Source organism: Ctenopharyngodon idella, chromosome 7 (genome assembly GCF_019924925.1).
Source record: "Ctenopharyngodon idella isolate HZGC_01 chromosome 7, HZGC01, whole genome shotgun sequence".
Lineage (NCBI taxonomy): Eukaryota > Metazoa > Chordata > Actinopteri > Cypriniformes > Xenocyprididae > Ctenopharyngodon > Ctenopharyngodon idella.
In genome coordinates this window covers 28,466,663-28,483,581 of record NC_067226.1, presented here as the reverse complement: position 1 = coordinate 28,483,581, position 16,919 = coordinate 28,466,663, and the positions used below count along the sequence as shown (strand labels likewise).

Genomic DNA, 16,919 nt, shown 5'->3' with positions numbered 1-16,919 from the left:
ACAAAGAAAGTTCTGAGACAGCCACAATTTGATGTCATCTAAACATCTGTTTATGGATTCAAGACTGTCAGAAAAATTGGGGACAACCGGCAGATAGATTTGTAAATCATCTGCATACAGATGGAAGGACACATTGTGATTTGAAATAATTGAACCTAAAGAGAACAGGGCCCAAAATGGATCCCTGTGGTACACCAGAGGTCATAGGAACTGAAGAGGAGGAAAGGTCATCAATCATAACAGAGAATGCCCTATCTGTTAAATATGACCTAAACCACTGCAGCACAGTTCCCTGAAGGCCAACCTGACGTCTCAGAAGGACTGAATGGTCCACGGTGTCAAACGCTGCAGTAAGGTCCAACATTACCAGCAGCACAGGCTTTTTCGCATCAAGGGACAAGAGAATATCATTCTGTACTTTTAGCAGTGTGGATTCAGTGCTGTGTCGTGTTCTGAAACCAGACTGGAATTTTTTAAAGATTTGAAGAACTTGGTGACATTTTTTTTTTTTTTCAGGTGCCCACACTAGTAATAACAAGTAATAAATATATTTAAAAAAAAACAACAACCTGGCAGCACTTTACAGTAATAAATAAATAAATAAATGGTAGCAACATTTTAGGTCTTATGAAACTGAACATAAATTTATGGTTTAAAAACGATATATTTCATTAACTGATAATGTAGATAATGATGTAGAGCGGGCCTTACATGAGTAGACCTACATTAGATGTCATGTGGTGATTTCAGTTAATCACTGTCTGTCTGTGGTGTGACTGTGGCAGTGTGAATGAACAAAATAACGCAGTGTGAGAACAGTCACTGTTAGAACTTCTCTAAAATAGGATTTTCAAGATGAACAGAGCTGTAACTATTTGAACACACTACATTAGTAGCTAAATATCTTAGAATGAATCTCTCTTTTCTTTCTCCCTGCGTTTCTGAGTAGAGTTTTGTCTCCTCCTCCCTCATCACTTCTTTTAAACACAGGAAGTGTCTGTTTTAGCACACAGAAAACAGTCGAGAATGTGACAGTATGGGGTCCAGTGCATTGCTTCTCATCTGTGAGTATTTGATCATATTCTATAATATCTTCTGTTTAGTTTTTTTTTTTTTTTTTACTTTTTTAATACATTGTTTCAGTTATCTGTGTGATAATGCATGTGAAAATGTTAGCCCTGTACGCACATATTTTCTGCTTGTTTTTGTTGTAATACTCTTTCTTCCTATTTCAAGTAGTTACTAGATGTATTTGTGTTAATATGAGTTAGTGTTGTGTGTTTCTGTATCTTTAAATAAACTCTCCATCAGAGGCTCAGAGAGCTTGAGAACAGCGATTGAACGCTAGAGTTATAACTTTAATACAACTTTGTTTTCCTGTTCTTTATTTTGATGAACTTTTGCCTAAAAACAAAGAAATTAACTTTCATTTCAATATCCTTTTAGAAAAGGTGACCCCTAAATAAAAAAATAAAAAAAAAAAAATAAAAAAAAAAGTTTTTGGCATTTGGAACTTTATTTAATATGCATATTGCACATATTATGACAAGAAAGAGCTCACAAATGTCTTAATACTTGTACAGTGTACTGAACATCACTGCTTATTGCTCAGAATAAATCAAAGATGCAGTTAGTCTGTGTTTCTGCAGACAGCATTTCCTCCATCACTTTGATCGCACCATTGGCCGTTTACTTTTATGATATCAAAAATTTCATTCAGGACATCATATTTCCCCTCCTGACACATTCATCATTAATCTTCAGCACCTTAAAAAGCTTTGTTTGTATCACTTGATCCGACACATTCAATTTATTCTTCCATAATTTTAATTTATTCTTCCTTTCTTCCATTGATTTCTGCTCCAAGAAACTGGTACTGTCCAATAATTTGTATTTGGAGTGGCATTCTGCACTTTTTTTCTAAACACACACTTCCTCTTCTTTAATGTGATTGCTGAAATCTCACTTGGTGGTAGTATCACTTATCTTGTGCGACATTATATATTGCTACTGAAACAAATATCAAAAAGTCTCAAGTTGAGTTATTTGCTCATAAAGCTCTCTCTCTCTCTCTCTCTCTCTCTCTCTCTGTCCTTCTCTCATATATTATATATACACATATATACATATATACACCAAGAAAAAGAAAAAAGTTCCAGAAAGTTCTAGAAAGTTTTAAAAGTTGTTTGTTATATGTTTGTTCCAAATTTTTTTATCTGTGGTGTCCCTTTTTTAACTTAGAGAAATTAGGGCCTTATTATTATTATTATTATTATTATTATTATTAAGAAAAAGGCCATCGATTTATGATACAGGAAATCTTTTATTTGAAAAATAGTCAAAAAGTTTAACCCTACTGAACACACAATCAGCTTTTCTAACACTTTTCATTCTCTCTGCTCTTCTTATAGAAAATGATTTGCAAAAAAGTATTTGGTCACTTATTGTCATATGGACACAGTTTATCAAACCAAGTGTCATCAACCAACAAATGATGCTCAAGCTTTTCTCAGAACCAACTTCTCTTTTCTGAGACACTTTTCAGTTATTTTTAACCACTTGGTCTGAACTTCATTTTTAGTGGTTGTATGAAGTCGGTTCAGACGGGTGTCAAACAGAATAACCACAGGTTTCATGTTCCACCAATGCTTGACAGTCAGACTTTTGTCTTCATATTAAACATATTTGTTCATTCATATTTTGAAAAGCTAATAAACTATTTTGAGAAATGTCTTGATTGAAAACTGTTTGTGTTATATTTATTTAAATGTTACTTGTTTTGATACATTGCAAATTGATACATTTTTAAATGTGGTTTAAGATCATTTTCACACCTAGTTTTTTTGAGCGCTCCAAGTGCTCTCGCCTCAGTTAGAAATAATTCATACGTCAACACAAATGTTTGAGCACCCCAAGCAATCCACACCCACATTAAAATAATGTGTTCTGAATATGGTTTGTTTTTGTGTCATTTTAGGGGGAACTGAGATCATCTATTGTGTTGACGTATGAATTATTTCTAACCGAGGCGAGAGCACTTGGAGCGCTCAAATAAACTAGGTGTGAAAATGCTCTTTGGCCACATTTAAAATATATATGATTAAATCTACAATATCGAAACAAGTTTACTTTTGTGATTCGATTGAGTCCTTTTTTTAAGTCCATTTACATTGTGAACATCAAAAGCATTGAGGTCACTTGCAGCTGCTTCTTTTTCTGGTTCACTTTACTGAACTGGTTTGGTTCATTTAATCTGAGCTGTTCTATAAAAACACTCTCCTCTGGTTTCACAGACAAGGTTTAATAGTCCCAGACTAAAATGCATGTTTGAGCTGTTTGAACTAAAAGCAACTTGCACCAACATATCTTAAAATATGTCAGTGTCATTGTTTTGTCTCAAGATGCATATGTGATTTTCTAAGGCACGTTTATAAAAGCAACTTATGAAATATACTTATCAACGATGCTGCAAAAAATCCCCCTTGAGAAGAGATGTTTAGAAATGAGGTAAATAGAGCATTTTCTGGAGCACTTCTACAGGTGTCTTCTGTGTGAGGGTGACAGTTTGAAAGAGAGTTTTTGAGGGACATTCAAATGTCATGGGATTAAAAAACAGCACATCATTGGCAACCTTAAGGCCTAGCCTTTTAATTCCCATAGTGCAATATATTGTATTTTTTTCTGAATAACAAAGAAATGAGTAGAAATTAATTGTTGCCATATGGCAACTCTGTACCATAGAGGGTTAAGCCCTGAGGGTATTTTCAGAGTTTTTTTTTCTGAGTGACACACAAAAAAGTAAAGACTCGTAACTCCAAAACTGTAGCAAGGAGAGTCAAAAGGTTGATATCGTTTGAAAGGAAACTTTTTTAATAAAAAAAAAAAAGGACATTCTAATGTTGAGAAACTGCAAATAAACAGCAACAAAAAAAAACAAACAAACAAAAAACCAAAAACAAAAAAAGTGGAAAAAAAGGAAAAATTTACATATCTTTCTAATTTAAAATGGAATATCTCATGAAGAAAAGAAGGTAGCGGGATCACTCTTTTTTGGTGATGTTCCTCTATATGTAAGCTGTATCTGGATCAAATTTTGCAGTGATTGCATAAAGAAATCAAAAGTTAGTATTTGGAACAAAGGTAGGCATTTATATATATATATATATATATATATATATATATATTGTTTTCTGAGTGACATGCACAAAAATAATGACACATAACTCCAAATCTCTAGCAAGGAGAGTCAAAAGGTTGGTATCGTTTGAAAGAAAACTTTTTACATTTAAAAAAAAAAAATTAAATAAATTACATTTGGACATTTTCATGCTGAGAAACTGCTGATAAAGGCAAAAAATAAAAGTTTGCTCAAGGGAAATTTTACATATATTTCATATTTGACATGCAATAACTCAGAAAGGAAATAAAGTAGGAGGACAGTTCTTTTTTGGTGATATTCCTCTATATGTGAGGTGTATCTGGATCAAATTTTTTGGCGATCACATAAAGAAATCAAAAGATAGAGCATTTGGAACCAAGGTAGCCTTTTTGTTTAGCCATTGGTGCCCCCTGATGGGAACATTTTTTTTTCCCATCAGGAGGCACCAATTTTTTTTGCACCCCCATCAGTGCTTGCTTAGTAATTTGATTATGAATTTTTTTGCGGGAAGCGGGACACTTCGGGCTTAAGGAGTTAAAGGGATAGTTCACCCAAAAATAAAAATTTGATGTTTATCTGCTTACCCCCAGGGCATCCAAGATGTAGGTGACTTTGTTTCTTCAGTAGAACACAAATGATGATTTTTAACTCCAACCGTTGCAGTCTGTCAGTCGTATAATACATGTCAATGGCAACACTATCTATAAGAGTAAAAAAAACATTCACAGACAAATCCAAATTAAACCCTGCGGCTCGTGACGACACATTGATGTCCTAAGACACGAAACGATATGTTTGTGCGAGAAACCGAACAGTATTTATATAATTGTTTACCTCTAAAACACCACTATGTCCAACTGCGTTCAGCATCTGGTGTGTGAGGTCTGAAAACACGTTCTGATGACGGAAGTGATGTCTCGTGCTTATACTTCAATGAGTGCGAGACATCAGTTCCGTCATCAGAGCGCGTTCAGACCTCACTAGCCGGATGTGCAAGGCAGTTGGACATAGTGGTGTTTTAGAGGTAAAAAATGATATAAATACTGTTCGCTTTCTCGCACAAACTGATCGTTTCGTATCTTAGGACATCAATGTGTCATCACGAGCCGCAGGGTTTAATTTGGATTTGTCTGTGCATGTTTTTTTTTTTGACTCTTATAGATAGTGTTGCCATTGACATGTATTATACGACTGACAGACTGCAACGGTTGAAGTTAAAAATCATTTGTGTTCTACTGAAGAAACAAAGTCACCTACATCTTGGATGCCCTGGGGGTAAGCAGATAAACATCAAATTTTCATTTTTGGGTGAACTATCCCTTTAATGTTGTGAAGCTCAGTGATTCAAACTGCTTCTCTGTTGTTGAGCATCAGTGAATCATCAGTGAATCGACTCTCGTATCAGTTCACGAGTCCTGTGACGTCATTGTGTGTGATGATGTTAAATGCTGGAGAATAAACCATCAGTTCTCACCTGGATGAGCATCAGAATAGAAAAACACTTTCAGTTCATGTAGAATAAACTCTAGACTGTTTCAGTGTGTGATTTACATTGTGTTGAATGAATGGAAATGCTTCATATCTTTGTTTCTTCTGCTTTTAGTGCTGATGTCCTTCATTCACTCTGGACTCAATCAAGGTGCTGGAGGTACTGTGCATTACTACAGTAAATTTTATTTATTTTTTAACTAATGTGAAATGTGTTATAGTTGTTTATTTGTCTTCATATCATGGATACATCAGGATCCCACATTTGTCTCTTTGCTGATGTTTTATGTCCATGTTTTGCACATTTCACAGAATCATCTGACTGTAGTTCCTTATGCTGCAAAAACAGAAATTTGCTATTTATTCAATTAATCAAACAGTCTTGCAGCTGTAAAGTAGTTCAGTCAGACATTGATTTCAAAAGATCATAATCCACTGTATAAAACAGAAATGAGTTCTGCACAGTGAGAGTTTTGTTCAAGTCTCTGAGGTGCTGCAGTTGTAATGTTCACTGTAATCAATGACTGTGTCATTAAGATCTTGTGCACCAACTCTGCTTAGCTTTATTCATTCAGTATGGTTTGGTTTGAAGGGCTGGGAGAGATAAAGGCTTGAGAAAAGACACTAGAAGTTCCCAATTTATTTTCAGATCTTTTAAAACATTCTGACTGTAAACAGCACCATCTACTGGTCAGAACAGGTAGAAAAATAATACAAAGCAGAGACTAGATAAATATATCAGTTTCATTTAGTTTTTACCAATACTTACATACATTTTTGATGTAATTATTACAATTTACAAGCAAACTATATATTTTTATTTAATAGTGTTTTTCTCCTATAAGGAAGTTCTGAGTTCATGACTGTGATCTTGATACTGCAATGCTTTTCAATATTTACTTCTATGTTTATCAGTAAAACCTGTAGTGAAGGTGACGCCAGATCAGCCTGTGTTCAGAGGAGAGAGAGTCACTCTCACATGTGACTTACAGGGAGGAGGAAACATTCAGTGGTTTAAATATGGAAACCCTTTCTATCCATACACAACAACAGCAGAGTTCAGTTTCACAGCTGAAGTGTCTCACAGTGGTGAATACAGCTGTAGAGGAGAGAGATCACACTCACAGACAGACATCAGTGCTGCTGTTACACTGACTGTATCAGGTGAGTGTTCATATTCAGATCTGTTTAATGATCACTTAAAATTAATATTTCAACACTTATCAACCACATCTGTTGTTATAAGAGGACTGAAGAAATTCACTTTTAGTCATTATTCTGTCACTGCACACATCTTATGTGTGTTGCGTGTTTTGTGGAGGTTCTGGTTTATTATAAATCATGTAAATTGTGACTTTGCAGTGTTATGGGAGTCTCCATCTTTGATATTTAAAATATTATATTTTAGTCACTGTCACTATGGATAACGGTTATAGTCACAGCTATGATGAGAATAGAAAAGGACTTGAGTGAGAGAGTTCAATACAGATGAGTTTTCTACTGAAGTCAGAGAGAATGACGTGACTTACAGATAATTGTTGTTGTAGTCGAGACCACAAACCGAGACCAAGACCAGAATGTGTTTCCAGCTAACAAATATTTGTTCTTAGAATTTGTTTTGTTTTGTTCTAAGTTTGGTTTTCCAAACATTCTGTTTTGGTTTTGGAAACGTTCAAATGTCCAGTTTCCTTAATTTTGAATGTCATTTAAATGTGATGTTCCTGAAACCTTTTTTTTTTAATAACAACTCAACATTCTTCACAGTAAAGTCCTCTTTGAAAACTTTACTAATTATTACAATGGAGAAAGTTATAGTGACGTGATACACAGCAAAATCCTCAGTGTCAAATGAACATCGATGTCTATATGAGGCCAAGAGTGTCAAAGTAACACTGAAGCAACTGCAGTTAATGAGATAATTAAGTGATTAAAGTTTGACTGTATTTCTGTCATTCAGAAGTACTTATTAAGAATTAATAGAGGCTTAGATGTTGAAGATTTCATTTAAATGTGTTTGCTTTAGTCAGGCTCTTAACCCTTGATTTTTGTTAGTTAATTTGTCTTTCATCAGTAATTGTCACACTGATCTCTGTTCATTAAACACGGGGGATTTTTGCATCCAACATTAAGCCATTGCTTAAAAACCCTTTCATGCATGGAGTCCACTTGAGTGGACAGATATTTCGAAGCCATTTTGAACCATTTAAGTTGTTGTACCATGTCCCAACCACCAAGTGGTGAACCCCCAAAGCATTAATTCCATTTAAATATTGTCTTTGTATCTCTTTGTTGTTTTGAGATATTGCATCATACATTCAAAATAGCGAAGAGAAGAGGAGATGCACCAAGTACCTCAGGATGTTAAAGTGTTAAATAATTTTATTCTCAGAAAAGACAGGTAGAAAAATATTTTTCAGCTAAATAAGGTTTTATCCAGATTTTAATCATTTTTTTTTTTCCCCCTGTGAAAATACATCTGTCCACTCCGGACGTTATGTGCTAAAGGGTATATTGTGCCGATTGGGCCTATATTTAGATTCTGCCTTATTTTAGTTAAAATTATTATATAATTTACACTTTAATATTGCTGTTTAATAAAACTATTCAATAGTCTTCAGATTTTATAATTTATTTCAATGCTTACAGTATTTATTTATTAGGTCATACAAAAGTGTACATTTTTAAATGAATAATACTTATTTTAATAATAGTTTTATTGGTGGAAGAAGGTAAATCAAATTATACTAAGTATATACTGGTTTTAATTGTTTTAAATAAAAGTTGGCCATTTTTAAATTAATAAATGAGTTTCGAGACGTAGAATGCTGTTTTTCCCTCTCTATTGTTGCTGTTATTTAATGTTCTTATGTGTATTCATACCATTTGCTCTTCTGTTTTAGAAACATGTTTGTTTGTTTTTCAGACCAAACAATGAGTTCTATTGAATCACTTTTTATACCGCTGATGTGTGGTATCCACTGCAGTGGACAGATATGTAACTCCCTCAAAATAAAATATATTGGAAAAAGTTATTGGCATGATTTTTCATTTGTTTAAAAGTAAAAACAAACATTAACAAACATTAATATTACTTTGTGAATTAATAATTCATGCATGAAAGGGTTTAAGCCAAAAAGTTAGTGATCGTTCATTTTTAATACACGTTTGAAGAATGTTGTTCAAAGAATGTTTTCTCGTGATCACGACTTAATCTCTGCTGTAAATTACACAAATGTGCCAACAGGTGTCAGTATATTACCAAATATAACTGATGATGTGCGGTAAATTTCCACTTTACTGTATTAGTTAATATTGGCCCAGATTGTACGAGTTTCGGACAGAGAGAGTCTTCGTGATCGCTTTATTTTGTGCAGTATTGTGTGCGTTAAGTAATTAACTTCACTGTTAAATGCTTGAATATGATTATTTTGCTTGAAAGTGTATCTGTTTTCGTTCTGACTAGTGCAGGACTCACCACAGTTTCACGACCGCAATAGTTCGGTCTGATACTAAACTTATTGCTTATTAAACTAATTTTGATGTCACTGTATAGTATTCTGTTTGTACCTTATTGTGTATCTTTAAGATGCCATTTTAATCATCGCAGTTTCAGTGTTCGTTTCACTCACTCAATATTGATAAGAAATATGATTTATAGCCTATGTCATTTAATTCAGTGATAGTGTGTAACCTATTTTCTACATTTCTTTGTTGAAAACACACATACATAAACACTCTTCTCAAACAGCATCCCAAGATTGTTTTAGCCTATATCAACTGGATTAAAGTTTTGTTTTTTGGAAATCTGGAGTATTGCACCTCTTTTTAATGGAAACTGGAGGAAGACAGTTTAATGATATCACAGCCTATCCTACATGACGAATAAAAATAACAAACACATTATGTAATATAATTTTATTTCAAACGAATGCGGAAAATAAAGTGGGTTTAATCGAATAATTTATAGAATTATAGAATAATCTGGCATCTTTCTGAAGGTATACTCTGGCTGCGCTTGAGATGTTGAATGCTCTGTTGATCATTAAACATGTTAATTACACAAATAAAATGTTTAGCGTACATTTATTGAACAGTGATTGATTAGCCTATATGTATTTATTTATTGTAAACTTTATTATTAAGTGAAGTAAACATTTTGCTGAAATATCCACAAGATATAAGAGCGCATGATTTATCCGTCGATCAGATGCGCGTGAAAGTTGTGTTCGTTACTATAGCAACAGTAGAATCCGGGGTACAGTGTGTTTTCAGAATCAATCCCTGTAAAAAAGAACTTTTATGTCGAGATGACGAGAAAATTAAGTCGTGATCACGACCAAAACAAGATAGAAAATAATAATCCATGGCCGTTTAGGGCCTTCCGTCTATAGTTTTTCCAAAACATCATAAAAATATTATCTCTGAACGTGCGGTTTGATTCATTTTTGTCTTTCTTCACAGATTTGCCTACATCTACACTGACTGTGACTCCAGACAGTCCTGTATTCACTGGAGAGAGAGTCAATCTGAAGTGTGTGATAAACTCTGATCACAGTGACTGGGAGATATGAGTGGAACAAAGACAGTTCAAAGTTACAGAGGTCTGAGCGTTACACTGTAACAGAAAACACTCTCAGTATTGTTGAGCTGATAAGTCTGATGAGGGTTGGTACACGTCGTAAAGGACCCATAGATGGAAGATCAGTTTTCATCACGATCAAGATCTGTTTCTCTCTCTGTGTATGTGGACGGGTGAGCTTGAACATCATTGTCCTCCTAAACTCTCTTTAATCACACAACCAGTCAAGAGTCTTTCACTTCAGGTGTTACATTCCCACTGATGATCGGTTCTCTCTCCTCTTTTGAAGGGTTAATTCTGTTTAATTCTCTCACAGATGATTTTGTTACTTGTTCAAACAGTTTGAGCAAGACAGAGCTGAATGCAGGGGTCTTCAAACCTGTTTTAAAAGTTAAAGTACTTGAACACCATCATAACAACACTGCGCTCCTGCATGTGTGCTGTACAACAGTGAAACCTTAACAACAGCTAAAATACTTAGATAGACCCATGAATGAGGCGTCAAATCGTGCGCATAATTGAGGAGAGGTGTGTTGTTTCTCACCCAGGACTATCCTAGCAAACTGCCCAGAACACCCCAGCAACCACCTAGCAACAACTCAGAACACCTTTGCAAATGCCTAGCAACTCACTAACAACCACTCAGAACACCCTCTGAAGCAGCCAATAAGTAGTGACATGACATAACTTCATAGCCACGCCCTAGAAACCACTTAAAGCACCCTAGCAACCGCATAACAAAAATAACAAGCCGTATTTCAGCACCAGAATATTGTAGAAACACGGCTGGCAGACTGGCAAACAGTCGTCTTTAAATATCACCCCATATACTGTATAACCTCACCCTAGAAACCATTTAGAGTACCCTAGCAACCGTACAAACACATAAATAACCCATATCTCAGCACCAGAACTTGGTACAGACATGGGGGTATGGGGGCCTTTTGTTTTGGGTGAGAAAACAGTCTGTAAATATCACCATGGTAACTGTGTAGCCACACCCTAGCAACAGTTTAGAGCACCCTAACAACCAAATTGCAACATCAAGAAGCCATATCTCACCTCCACAACATCGTACAGACATGGGGTTGGCTCTCCTGCAATCGTGAAGAACACTGTAGCATCTGCTCAGTGCCGAGTTTTGCCACTGCAAACACAACTCACATTTTCTTCAGGAATTACATTCTAGTTCTCTCTGTTCTTGTGTTCAAAACCATTTTTGAAGGAGCAAAACAGAATGAAACTGAATGGAGATCTGAGATGCTTTAAATGCATTTTAAAGCTGAAGTATTTTAACATAAGTGACATTAAAAACACAACACTCATGAAGTGCTGATAAAACAGAGAGACGACAGATAAAGATGTCTGTCTGACGCATGTGAACACAGACCTGAACAACAGCTAAAAACACTTCTGTGTTAATGGTCACTAATTACACTTCAATTCCATTCAATAACATCAAACATCTTTTTATTGCTGCTTGGACTTACTGAAATCTTTGAGTTTTTATACAAATGCAGCTTTGTGTTACTTTTCAGATGATCCTGTCATCGTTTGTCTCTGATTATGACTGAAAGTTCATCAACTGTCTATCAAACATTAAATATTTATTTCATCCAACACTCAAAGTTACAACATTAGCTCACCTGAAAATAAAAATTAATTTAATCTCCCTCATGTCCTCCAAATCTGTATGTATTTCTTCTTTAGGACATTTTTTTTAACAATGTGCTGATTGCTATTAAAGGATGAGTGGTGAGCTTTCAGAGTTCAAAACGAACACAAAAGCATCATAAATGTATCATAAAATAAGTCCAGTGACTCTATATGACAGAAATCATGAAGATAATTTAGTCTCCATCATCCTGTCCAGAGACACAGTTTAGAAACAAAACATGCAGCCTCTGTTTACTGACAGTTTACAGACATCTCTGATCACTGATATTCTGCAGAAAGAGAAAGAAGAGAAAAAAGGCTGTCACTGTCTAAACTCCATTGCATGTGACCAGAAAGAGAGAGAAAGTTCAGACTGTCCAGTTATTTCACAGCAGACATACTGGATCATTTTACAGTTTTACAAAAGAAGAAAAACTTCAGATGTTCAAAAGAAATCACTCATCAAAAAAAAAAAAAAAAAAAGGAGCAGGTTAACTTTACCTTTACTAGTGGAAATAAAGTCAGTTTATACAGAATCTACAAGATTATAAAGTTTTCAGCTGAATTTGCATAAAACCATTTAGTTGATATAAACAAAATATGAACACATTTGTGTTTCTTCACAGATTCACCCACATCTACACTGACTGTGACACCAGACAGATCTGTATTCACTGGAGAGACAGTCAATCTGAAGTGTGAGATAGAGACTTACAGACTGGAGGCAGAGAATTATCTGACATATGACTGGAGATACTGGACAATGAGTGGAGATATGAGTGGTATAAAGGCAGCAGACAGTGTGAAGTTACAGAAGTCTGAGCGTTACACTGTAACAGAGACACTCTCAGTATTGTTGGAGCTGTTACATCTGATCAGGGTCAGTACTGGTGTAGAGGACTGAGAGATGGAAGACCAAACTCATCACAATAAGCTCTGTTTCTCTCTCTGTGAAGGGTGAGTTGAACATCATTGTCCTCTAAACTCTCTCTACTCTGACACACATCCAATCGAGAGACTGTGGTTTTGTTCAGAATGAAACTATCTTACTGCTTACTGAATTCAGCATATTTATACTGTAACTGTATACTAATCTCTTAATATGTGAAACAGATCATATTATAACACATAAATTATTCAAATTATCAAGACCTCATCACATTGCAAGTTTAATTTGCCACTCTTTTTTTACTTTCTTAAAATATATAAATATTGTACAACCTGCAGTTGTGTGAATACAAAAGAATATACATGCAGACTAGATATGAATATCAGTGATTCATTTAGTTTTTACCAATAATTACAAACACTTTTGATGTAATTAGTACAAAAATGAAATGAAAACAGATGTTTTGTCTGCATTATGTGCACATTGAAGCTCCAACAGCAATATTATTTTGCTGATAATTTCAGCCTTATGTATATTTTTAGAAGTTTTAGGAGAAATATCTGAAAATATCGATTAACTTCAGCGATCAAATTACCACTTTCCTTCTGATCTTTTTATTCTTTCATTTATCTGCATACAGAATTGTTATTGCTTAGTCCTTTTTGCAAATATTTAACCTATAACCAGTAAGAGTAAAGTGACAGAAGCACAGGCTGTTCTCGATCAGCTGTGTCTCATTTCTAAAGTTGAACGTCATGAGGCTGCTTCATTTCAGTAAACTGACCACTACAATCCAAATAAGGAAGCTACAGCAATCTACACTTCACTAGGAATAACAATCAATTTTATAACGTTACTGTCCTGAAATAAGACATCCTTAATGACTTATGCAGCCGACAAACGCATCCTCCTGATGAGCAGCCTTCGAAATGAGACACATCTCCATGGAAACGGACACTAAGAAGCAGCGTGTCGTACTTCTTTCAATTTGCAATTTACATTCTTATTTCATATTGTCGCTACTGGACGCATCTGCAATCATAATTTTTTAAACTTTATTTTAATCTTTAAACTTTAATTATTTTTTATTGCTGATTAAACTATTATATTACTGTGAACACGAATTATATTGTTTGATGTTTTAATAAATAAAAAAGAACTAAAAAGTAGTCTGCTTGCAATATGGCTGAATACTTTTTTGTATTAGACAACAGCTAAATCCATCTGACACATGTGAACACAGATCTGAACAACAGCTAAAAATGTGTTAATGGCTGCTAATTACACTTCAGTTCCATCCATAACATTAACATTTTTTTAATAAACATAAAACATCTTTTCATGTGTAATTACTTTTTTGCTGCTCGCACTTTCTGAGAATCTGTGAGTCTTTATACAAATGCAGCTTTATTTTGCTTTTCAGACGATCTTGTCATCGTTTTGTACTGATTATGATTTACAGTTCATCAAACATTAGATTTAAGATTTATTTTATCCGAAATTCAGTCGTCATTTAATCTCTTTCACCCTCTTTGTTCAAAATCTGTATGTCTTTCTTAGAACAAAACTGTTTATTTTTTTAATCTATTTTTAGTAATGTGCTGATCGCTGTTATAATGAAGGAAACAGTGACTGAAACATTCAGAGCTCAAAAAGGACAAAAACACATTGTAGCTCAGACAGAAATTCAGACTGTCCAGTTATTTCACAGCAGACATACAGGATCATTTTACTGAGTATTACAGAATAAATGAACTCCAGATGTTCAAAAGAAAATCACTCATCAAACACAAAGAACAGGTTACCTAGTCATTACCTTTACTAATTGAAAAAAGTGAATTTATACAGAATCTACAAGATTTTAAATGCCTTTTATTGATGTAAATGTATAATCCACATTTGTGTGATATGTGAATGTAAAAGAACATACTTATAGACTGGATATGAATGTCAACATTTGAATTTTATTTAGTTTTCACTAATAATTACAAACATTTTGATGTAGTTATATTTAGATCTGTTTAATGCTATAATCTAATATATGTATTTCAGCAGTTTTTCTCTTCTGTATCCACTGTTGCAGACAGTCCTAAAGCTGTGCTGACGGTACGACCTGATGAACGAGTGTTCAGAGGAGAAACAGTCACTCTCAGATGTGAAATAACGTGGGGAGGAAACACTGAGTGGACATACAGATGGGAAATAGAGGGAACCAACAACTTGAATATAAACTCTGCCAATCGATGTACAAAACAAGAGTGCTGCACCAGTGGAGTCAATAAACAGAAACACAGTGAAGCTGTCAGTCTGTGCTCAACACAAGAGTTGAACATCAGCAGTGTTGATCACTTTCACAGTGGTAAATACACCTGTACAGGACAGATAAACACTCAGATCTCTCACTCGCGCAGTGATGCTGTTACACTGACTGTATCAGGTGAGTTTGTGTTTGTTGTGTTCAGCTTCTCCATCAGTTTCTCTATGGCTCTGTAACTCATGATGTTTTGTTCAGCTGAAGCTCAGGCAGCAGTGCGAGTGTCTCCACAGCCGTGGCTGACTGAAGGAGAATCAGTGACTCTGATCTGTGAGGTTTCAGGCTCCTCTACAGGCTGGACGTTCAGCTGGTTCAGAGATCATGATCATCTGTCAGACAGCAGCAGAGGAGCTGGAGGATCTTACACTCTCAGTCCTGCTGCTCTACAGCACACAGGAGTTTATACGTGCAGAGCAGAGAGAGGACGACCAGCCTATTACACACACAACAGCAGCACACAGCCACTGTGGGTCACTGGTGTGTGTTTATGTTTGTACTCATCCATATTTGTATTTCATTGCAGTCTCTGTGCTGTCAGTTTTGAATGAGATTTCTTCTTTTCAGGTGTTTCTTCTTCAGTGTCTCTGGTCATCAATCCCAGCAGAAGTCAACACTTCTCATCTGACTCTCTCTCTCTGAGCTGTGAGGATCAGAGTAACTCTGCTGGATGGACAGTGAGAAGATACACAGACAAAGACAAAAAACTTGTTCAACACAATCAGGATCTGGCATGTGTAATCGAGTCTCCTCAGCACATCTGACACTGGAGTGTACTGTGTCAGTCTGAATCTGGAGAGAAACGTCATCCTCGAAACATCACTGTACATGGTGAGTCCTGTTTCTAATCACATCATCTCCCTAATGTAATAATCTAAATTCTAATTACAGTCTACACACATTTTCCACTAATTGTTTTCTGTACAGATGATCACAGGCTGACTCTGCACAATTATTTGAATGAGTTTTTCCACATAATCTATTATTATTATTATTATTATTATTATTATTATTATCTATAAGCGCACCACTTAATAGTCCATAAAAAGCAAAGCAAAATGTGATTGTCACTTTTCATGTTCATCAGACAGTCTCTTCTAATATAAACTGGCAGATTAAGCTGCAAAATGGACCTGATTTTATGCCTGTGGTTAAAAAATCTGAACACAATCAACACTCTCATGGCAATTTGTAACTATTTTATATTTTGGAAGATTGGTGGCTATAATGCGTATGAATTTATACAGTCTTATTTGTGTTTTTATGATCTTTTGCCCCACTGATGCAGGGGTAGACCTTCATTGTTTGCTTTTTTCTAAAAATTTGCATATTTCCTTACAAAACATTGTATGACTTTAAAAGTGCAGGAAGCATAAAGTACAATGCAATTAATAATATTAGTATTTTTGCTAATGTATTGTTTTGCTGTTCTTACTAACTACAGTATTAATCACACATTTCTTGTGTTTGTAGATGGTGAAGTGATTCTGGTGAGTTCTGTTGATCCTGTGATTGAGGGAGAGACTCTGACTCTACACTGTTTACATCGATCTACAAACTCCCCGATCCTCAGCGCTGATTTCTATAAAGACGGATCACTGGTCCAGAATCAGACGACAGGCGAGATGAGCATCACTACTGTCTCAAAGTCACATGCGGGTTTCTACTACTGTAAAACAGAGAGAGGACAGTCACTCCACAGCTGGATCTCAGTCAGAGGTGAGAGTCACTGGAGTCTGTAACTGTGAGATGATTTGATTTGATTCATGAGCATCTGATGAGATTCGCACATGATTATTATATACGAGTCTCTGGAAAACAATCAATTATTGACATC

The 16,919-nt window shown here is 35.1% G+C and overlaps 1 protein-coding gene across 1 annotated transcript; it reads left to right on the top strand.

Annotated features, from left to right (window-relative positions):
- The first annotated feature begins 1,030 nt into the window (after positions 1-1,030).
- Positions 1,031-15,846, top strand: LOC127515632 (uncharacterized). Its single transcript, XM_051899514.1, has 7 exons — positions 1,031-1,064; positions 5,763-5,807; positions 6,563-6,811; positions 10,109-10,201; positions 14,855-15,208; positions 15,284-15,355; positions 15,665-15,846. The coding sequence occupies exons 1-7, from the start codon at positions 1,037-1,039 to the stop codon at positions 15,844-15,846; spliced, it is 1,023 nt and encodes a 340-aa protein (XP_051755474.1). The 5' UTR covers positions 1,031-1,036.
- Positions 15,847-16,919: the final 1,073 nt, after the last annotated feature.

Coding starts and splice junctions, on each gene's coding strand:
- LOC127515632 (XM_051899514.1), top strand. CDS start 1,037: ATGGGGTCCAGTGCATTGCTTCTCATCT. Junction 5,808..6,562: donor ACTCAATCAAGGTGCTGGAG/GTACTGTGCATT, acceptor TATGTTTATCAG/TAAAACCTGTAGTGAAGGTG. Junction 10,202..14,854: donor TGTGATAAACTCTGATCACA/GTGACTGGGAGA, acceptor CCACTGTTGCAG/ACAGTCCTAAAGCTGTGCTG.